The sequence below is a fragment of the Primulina huaijiensis genome, chromosome 15 (genome assembly GCF_012295235.1).
Source record: "Primulina huaijiensis isolate GDHJ02 chromosome 15, ASM1229523v2, whole genome shotgun sequence".
Classification (NCBI taxonomy): domain Eukaryota; kingdom Viridiplantae; phylum Streptophyta; class Magnoliopsida; order Lamiales; family Gesneriaceae; genus Primulina; species Primulina huaijiensis.
Genome location: NC_133320.1, coordinates 10,547,160 through 10,555,829, shown reverse-complemented (window position 1 = coordinate 10,555,829; position 8,670 = coordinate 10,547,160). Strand labels below are relative to the sequence as shown.

At 32.7% G+C, this 8,670-nt stretch overlaps 1 protein-coding gene across 1 annotated transcript; it reads left to right on the top strand.

Moving 5' to 3' along the window:
* The first annotated feature begins 2,669 nt into the window (after nt 1-2,669).
* Nucleotides 2,670-8,670, top strand: LOC140960388 (uncharacterized). The gene is made up of 6 exons (XM_073418638.1): nt 2,670-3,479; nt 5,634-5,770; nt 5,906-6,798; nt 7,081-7,184; nt 7,263-7,419; nt 8,012-8,670. The coding sequence occupies exons 1-6, from the start codon at nt 2,828-2,830 to the stop codon at nt 8,451-8,453; spliced, it is 2,385 nt and encodes a 794-aa protein (XP_073274739.1). The 5' UTR covers nt 2,670-2,827; the 3' UTR covers nt 8,454-8,670.

Genomic DNA, 8,670 nt, shown 5'->3' with positions numbered 1-8,670 from the left:
CAAGTTTTTACTATTTTTTACAGGTTCGATAAAACAAGAATAAACTTGGCGTTGCAAATGGGATTAAGATAATTCTTGGACATGTAGAAAGTTGATTATAATATCTACAATATTGTTGACAAGCATGAGATAAAAATCCTCTCACAATTGGGATCAAATTAAGCAACAAATAAAGTTACCAAAGGAGTGGCAGTTTTACCATGCTCTAGTATTTTGACCATATCTCTCAAATTACTTGGTCAAATGGTTTGAAAAAAATACCACAACTAGACAACTCAATTATCCACATGTTTCTTTTTATGTGAAGAAGCAAATTCGGAGAAGAAGATTTTCAAAAGTGATGTGTAATATAATATAATATCTTGGAACACCAATGAAGACTTATGTGTAAAAAAATAATATTTTATTTGTGGTTGTCTCCCCAAATTTGGCTATAAATAGGGGTGCATTGTAATGTATTGAGATATCCCTCATTCTATGAACAAACCTTTGAGTTCATAATATTTCTCTCTATATTTTTCCTTTATTTCTTCATTTAAATACAATTAGCATGTTAATTTCATATTCAAAGTTTTACACTTTGAATAATGAATAGCTAACTTCCTAAAGTTGAGATGATAAGGTGAAACTCTTGGCATGATAATAAGGTTATTAAAAGGTAAGAATCTATGTTTTATATTATTTAATCATTATTTATTGTTTATGTTATATTTATTTCTTTAAGCATTTTTATACCCTACTTATAAGTGGGAGTTTTGATTTATTGTTGCTATATGTTACACTAAATTCTTGGAACCATTTAAATGTTAGTTTGGTATTACCAACCATTTAAAGTGGATGCCTTGATTTATTATATATAAATATATTATAATATTAAATTCTTGGAACCATTTAAATGTTAGTTTGGTTTTACCAACCATTTAACTTGGATTCCTTGATTTATTATATATGAATATATCATAGTATTAATTTATTGGTACCATTTAAATGTTTGTTTGGTTTTACCAACCATTTAAAGTGGGAACCTTGATTTAGTGTTTACAAATATATATAGCACAATAAATACTTGACCACATTTATAAGTTTTGGTATATATTATATACTTATAAGATAATAATTTATAACATAATATAAATATGATTATTTAATATATTGGAACCATTTTATTAAGTGGATTTCAATATTGTTCGTTAATGTTAACTTTATTAAAATACCAAGAGTGGATCCTTTAATCTCAACTACTTAAATTAAAATTTGAACAATTAAAATTTACCCATTAAAGATTCAAACAATTAAAATTAAAAAGAAACAAAAACAAAAACAAAACAAAAAGACATTGTAGTGGACTTGTAATTACCTTAGCTTCCCTGTGGATACGATATCGGACTCACCGAATTATACTACTTGCGGACAACCTGCTATTGGGAGTGCAACAATCAAAGTCACAACAAGTTTTTGGCGCCGTTGCCGGGGAAGTATAATTTAATTTCAAGTCTATTTAATTTTCTTTCTTTGAATTTTTTATTGTTTTTGTGTGTTTTTCTTCTTTTTCTTTTGCATTTGCATGAGCATTATTTGGTCACGTACACTTAGTGGTCGACTCATTCGAAATAACCCTTTATTTTTACAAAACATGGCGGAAGAACCCATCCAGGAAAATGAAGATGAAATTCAATCTCAACATGATCATGATAGGCGAAGAACACTTAGAGATCACATGAATCCTACACGTACTAGTGCACCTTCATGTCTAGTTTTTCCCCCTGATGCATCTCATTTCAATTTTAAGCCTGGTATTATCCAACTTTTACCCAACTTTCATGGCTTAGATTCTGAAAATCCATACATGCATTTACGAGAATTTGAAGAAGTGTGCAACACATATAATGATCTAAATTGTAGCATGAACACCATTCGACTTAAGCTTTTTCCTTTTTCTTTAAAAGATAAAGCTAAAACTTGGCTACAAAATCTTAGATCGGGATCCATTCGAACTTGGGATGAATTGCAACAACAATTTTTGAAAAAGTTTTTTCCATCTCATAGAACAAATTCTTTCAAAAGGCAAATCATCACTTTCACTCAAAAACAAGGAGAAACTTTTTATCAGTGTTGGGATAGATATAAAGAATTGCTTAATCTTTGTCCACATCATGGTTTTGAAATTTGGAGAGTTGTTTCTCAATTTTATGAAGGCTTAACACCTAAAGATAGGCAAATGGTTGAATTTATGTGTAATGGAACATTTGAAGATAAAGATCCAAATGAGGCAATTGAGTATCTCGATTCATTAGCTGAAAATGCTCAAAATTGGGACACTATAGGTACAATCGAACCATCAAACAAGATTCAATCTCCTACATCTGGTGGAGGTATGTACACTCTCAAAGATGAACATGATCTTCAAGCTAGATTTACCTCTTTGGCAAGAAAAGTTGAGGCACTTGAATTGAAAAAGAATGGTCAATTAAAATCTGTTCAAGAAATTGCATGTCACATCTGTGATACAAGTGATCATTCTACAAAAGATTGTCCCACTTTGCCTTCTTTTAAAGAATGTCTCCATGAACAAGCCAATGTTTTAAACAATCTCAAAAGGCCAAATTTTGAACCATTTTCTCAAAGTTACAATCCAGGTTGGCGAAATCATCCAAATTTTAGTTGGAGGAATGATAATGCTGCACAATTTTCACAACCACATTTCCAAAATCAACAAAATTTTCAAAATTATGCACCTTATGTTCCTCCACCTAAAAGGAATTTGGAAGATATATTGAATTCTTTCATTGCAAAGCAAGAGTCTATCAATACTCAAACTGCTCAAACCATGACAGATTTGAAAGATACTCTTGCTAAATTTGCATCTGCACTTAATGTTCATGAAAAAGGTAAATTTCCTTCACAACCTCTGCCTAATCCCAAGGATCATCATTCACAAACTGGAACTTCTGGAACTCAACCGATGGATCAGGTAAAATCTGTTATTACCCTTCGAAGTGGTAAGGTTGTGGAAAAATCCATTCTTGAACCTTGTGAAGATGATGATAAATCAACTCCAAAGGGTAAGGAAGTGGAACCCATAACTTGCGAAGAGGAGGTTCAACAGACAGTGTCACCACCATTCCCTCATGCATTGAAAAATACAAAAAAATCAAATTTGAATTCTGATATATATGATATTTTTAAACAAGTAAAAGTTAATATTCCTTTATTAGATGCAATAAAACAGGTACCATCATATGCCAAATTTTTGAAAGACTTGTGCACTGTGAAAAGAAAATTGAATGTGAAAAAGAAAGCATTTTTAGCCGAACAAGTAAGTGCAATCATTCAAAATAATAATGCTTTGAAATACAAAGACCCTGGTTGTCCTACTATTTCTTGTATTATTGGAGAACGAAAGATTAAAAAAGCCTTGCTTGACCTTGGAGCTAGTGTGAATTTACTTCCATATTCAGTTTATCAAGAACTCAATCTAGGCGAGTTAAAACCTACTTCGGTAACACTTTTACTTGCTGATAGATCTGTTAAAGTGCCAAGAGGTATGGTAGAAGACGTGTTGGTCCAAGTTGATAACTTTGTATATCCTGTCGATTTCATAGTTTTAGATACACAACCTATCGAAGCTTGTAATGCAATTCCTGTAATTTTAGGTCGTCCATTTTTAGCAACTTCTAATGCTCTTATAAATTGCAGGAATGGAATAATGAAGTTGTCATTTGGTAACATGACCTTGGAGCTTAATGTGTTTAATCTTTGTAAGCAACCACATGACAAAGGAGATGAAAGTGAAGATGAAAATCTTATTGAAACTCTTGTGGAAGAAAACATTCAAGAAGGGAGTACTCGTGATCAATTAGATATTTGTTCAATTGAAACTGTTAAAGAAAATATTGAAATTGATCTTGATGATTTTATCAGGTATCACTCGTTACCAGGATCAGAGAAAGAATTTGATGCAAAATATGAGAACAAAGACGAACCACCCATATTGGAGTTAAAACCCTTGCCAGAAGAATTGAAGTATGCATTTCTTGGAGAAGATGAAACATATCCGGTGGTAATTTCTTCCAAACTAGCAAGTGATGAAGAAGGTAAATTAGTTGATATGCTTAAAAGACATAAAAATGCAATTGGTTGGACACTAAAAGATCTCAAGGGCATTAATCCACTAATTTGCACTCACAAAATTCACTTAGAAGAAAATGCAAAAACATCTCAACAACCACAAAGGAGATTAAATCCACACATGAAAGATGTTGTGAAAACTGAAGTTCTCAAACTACTTGATGTTGGGATTATCTACCCTATTTCTGATAGTAAGTGGGTAAGCCCAACACAAGTAGTTCCGAAAAAATCTGGCATCACAGTGATAAAAAATGAAAAAGGTGAATTGTTAACAAGTCGAGTCCCATCTAGTTGGCGGATGTGTATTGATTATAGAAAATTAAATGACGCCACTAGAAAAGATCATTTTCCATTACCATTTTTGGATCAAATTTTAGAAAGAGTAGCAGGTCATCCATACTACTGTTTTCTTGATGGATATTCAGGTTATTATCAAATTCCCATTGCACTCGAAGATCAAGATAAAACTACATTCACATGTCCTTTTGGAACATTTGCATTTAGAAGGATGCCATTTGGATTATGCAATGCCCCAGCAACATTTCAAAGATGTATGCTAAGCATTTTTTGCGACATGGTTGAAAATTGTTTGGAAATTTTCATGGATGATTTAACTGTCTTTGGGAATACATTTGATAATTGTCTTGAAAATTTGGAAAAAGTTTTAAAAAGATGCGAGGAAAAAGGTCTTATTTTAAATTGGGAAAAATGTCATTACATGATTACTTCTGGAATTGTTTTGGGACATGTCGTGTCATCTCATGGAATTGAAGTTGATAAAGCAAAAGTTGATGTCATTGCCAATTTACCCCCTCCAAAAACCATTAAAGAAATTCGCTCATTTTTGGGACATGCTGGATTTTATAGGAGGTTTATAAAGGACTTTAGTTTAATCTCTAAACCCATTTGTAACCTCTTAACAAAAGACAGTGCATTTGAGTGGACTCAAGAATGTCAAAATGCTTTTGATAAAATCATTCGACATTTAACATCAGCTCCTATCATGCAACCTCCTGATTGGTCTTTACCATTTGAAATCATGTGCGATGCGAGTGATTATGCAGTCGGTGCAGTATTGGGTCAAAGAAGAAACGGTAAGCCTTATGTGATATATTATGCAAGTAGAACTTTAAACAATGCTCAAATGAATTACTCCACAACTGAAAAAGAACTACTTGCTGTAATATTTGCATTAGATAAATTTCGTTCTTATTTGATTGGATCAACAACTATCGTGTTTACTGATCATTCTGCTATTAGATATTTGTTGACCAAACAGGATGCAAAGCCACGACTGATACGATGGATTTTGTTGCTCCAAGAATTTGACATTGTGATCAAAGATAAAAAAAGAACCGAGAATGTCGTAGCCGATCATTTATCGAGACTAGTAACAGGATCATCTTGTGAAATGACACCAATTAACGATAATTTTCCTGATGAACATCTATTTTCAGTTACTACTACACCTTGGTTTGCTAACATAGTAAATTTTCTTGTGACAGGAAAAATGCCACCGCAATGGAGTTCTCAAGATAAAAGAAAATTTTTGAATGAGGTAAAAAACTTTTATTGGGATGATCCGTATCTGTTCAAGTATTGTCCGGATCAAATTTTTCGACGTTGCATACCCGACAATGAGGTAAGTAGTGTCATTAAATTTTGTCATTCAGAAGCATGCGGAGGACATTTTTCTTCAAAGAAAACAGCTGCAAAAATCTTGCAGTGTGGATTTTATTGGCCCACTTTGTTTAAAGACACCCACGAAATCTGCAAGATCTGTGAAAATTGTCAAAAATTGGGTGCGATTTCAAAAAGAAACATGATGCCTTTGAATCCTATTATTGAAATTGAAATCTTTGATTGTTGGGGAATAGATTTTATGGGACCTTTTCCACCGTCGTTTGGATACTTGTATATTTTAGTTGCAGTTGATTATGTTTCCAAATGGATAGAGGCAATTCCATGTCGAACAAATGATCATAAAATCGTCATCAAATTTTTAAAAGAAAATATTTTTAGTAGATTTGGAATTCCTCGAGCCATGATAAGTGATGGGGGAACTCACTTTGTTAATAAACCATTTGCTTCATTAATGAAAAAATATGGTATTACTCACAAAGTAACTACTCCTTATCATCCTCAAACAAATGGACAAGTTGAATTAGCTAATAGGGAGATAAAGCAAATTTTGGAAAAAACTGTTAACTCAAATAGAAAAGATTGGTCTCTGCGACTTAATGATGCACTTTGGGCATATCGAACAGCTTTTAAAACATCATTGAATATGTCTCCCTATAGGTTGGTTTATGGAAAACATTGTCATTTGCCTGTGGAATTGGAACATAAAGCTTATTGGGCGATCAAAACTTTAAATTCAAGCATGGATGATGCCAACAAATTGCGTAAATTGCAACTTAATGAACTTGATGAACTCAGAAATGACGCGTATGAGAATTCAAGGATTTATAAAGCAAAAATCAAATCATTTCATGATAAAACAATTCTTAGAAAATCTTTTGAGATTGGTAAAAAAGTTTTGCTTTATAATTCTCGACTTCACATATTCCCAGGAAAATTACGATCAAGATGGACAGGCCCATATGTTGTAAAGCATGTGTATACTTATGGAGCTGTGGATATTGAAAATCCTAAAAATGGTGATGTTTTTAAAGTAAATGGACAAAGGCTTAAACCATTTTTAGAAAATGAAATTTTTCAAGAAGAGTTTATTTCCCTTTCCGATCCTTGATTTTTTTTGTGTTGCATTTAATTTTGTTTGTTTTTATTTCAGGTTTCCTTAATCTTTTTATTTTCCCGGTTAAATGGCGGATAACGGTACTCCGTGACTCTCATAGTCGGTTTAATCAGTTTCCCATAATTGCTGATAAAAAAATAAAAAAAAATCATTTCTTTTCTTTTCAAAATGGATGAAATTCTCTCAAAAATTTGTAAATATTTTCCCTCTGTTTCTGAAAATGTTCTAAGAAAAATTTATGCAGGAAGGTGTGAAAGATTGAGATTGCTAATGCAAAAAGGAATTCCAGAAGATATTCGTCTTGTAATAGAAGCTAAGGTCCGATTAGGAGGAGAAGTTCCACAATCATTGCTCATTCGGTATTTGCCTGGATTAGGAAAAAGCACTTATGCGAAAAAACGAAGGGCCAAAAGTTTAGGGGTTTGTCATAAGTGTGCAAGATGGACTTGTGACAAACGATGCAGATCTTTGGGATGTGTTTCCAATAACAGAGAAGATAAAATTGGTTTCATTAAGAATGGGCTGAGTAAGGAGTCTTTAGATAACATCTTATTGACTCTTGAGACGCATTCTAGTGGACATGTGCATATTGAACTTCTCCGTTTATGGAAACAATTCCAAGATGAGCGTCATAGTCTTGGGAATCCGACTAAAAAAGACCCTGTTTGCCAATTTATAAGAAAATTGGATGGGAAGCATATCCTCGACTCATAGAAGGCGTTGAAGCCGTTTCTGGACGTAAAACCAGAGGAAAATTGTGAGCCACAATCACACTACTGTTTACATGCATGTGTGTCATTATTGTTTTTACTGTTTATTCTGTTTACAACTGTGACCCATAGTTTTGTCCTGATAACATATTACCCCTATAAAATCTCTCATCTTTCTCTCTATTTTCGCAGAAAAAAAAAGAAGAAAGAAAAAAAACATGGCTGGAACCTCTGCACAATCATTGAAAAATATTTGTGTATTTTGTGGGTCGAGTCCTGGAAAAAATGAAGTGTTTGTAGAAGCAGCGAATAATCTTGGAAAGATATTGGCTGAGAGAAAAATTCACTTGGTATATGGGGGAGGTAATATTGGGTTAATGGGATCTGTTTCAACATCTGCTCATCTTGGAGGTAGTCAGGTTTTGGGTATTATTCCTACAGCTTTAGCTGAAGGAAATATTACAGGTGTTACGATTGGTGAGGAATTAAAAGTTTCTTCTATGTATGAAAGAATCACAAAAATGATTGAAAATTCTGATGCTTTTATCGCACTACCAGGTGGTTTTGGTACATTAGAAGAAATTTTTCACACTGTTTCTTGGGCACAACTTAATATCCATAATAAACCTGTGGGCTTGTTGAATATCAATAATTATTATGACAGTTTGTTGACATTTCTTGATAAAGCTGTGGAACAGAATTTCATTTCAGAAAATTCACGACGGATGCTCATCTGTGCTTCGACTGCCGACCAATTAATTGATGATTTGGAAGCTTTTGTTCATAAGCCTGATCCGATGATAACAAAGATCAATTGGTCGCAATCAAGCAATAAGAAAAGGAAGTTGGATCATTGATTCAAAAGTCGTGGATTGGTTTGCGTTTGTTTCAGTTTGTTATCTTCAATAAAATTCCAGGTGATATCTCTTTCATTATGTACTCTTTATTAATAGTTATTTTGACATTAGGGACAATGTCATATTTTGATTGGGGGGAGAACAAACTTATAAAAAAAAATTTTAAAAATAAAAAATAAAAAAAAATATATATATATATTATTTTAAAATAAAATCA

What these genes read in the sequence shown, in the direction of transcription:
- LOC140960388 (XM_073418638.1), top strand. Translation starts at nt 2,828, where the DNA reads ATGACAGATTTGAAAGATACTCTTGCTAAATTTGCATCTGCACTTAAT. An exon ending in CCTAAAAATGGTGATGTTTT is followed by an intron (nt 6,799 to 7,080) that starts TAAAGTAAATGG and finishes CTCAAAAATTTG; the next exon opens with TAAATATTTTCCCTCTGTTT. An exon ending in AGGAATTCCAGAAGATATTC is followed by an intron (nt 7,185 to 7,262) that starts GTCTTGTAATAG and finishes TGCCTGGATTAG; the next exon opens with GAAAAAGCACTTATGCGAAA.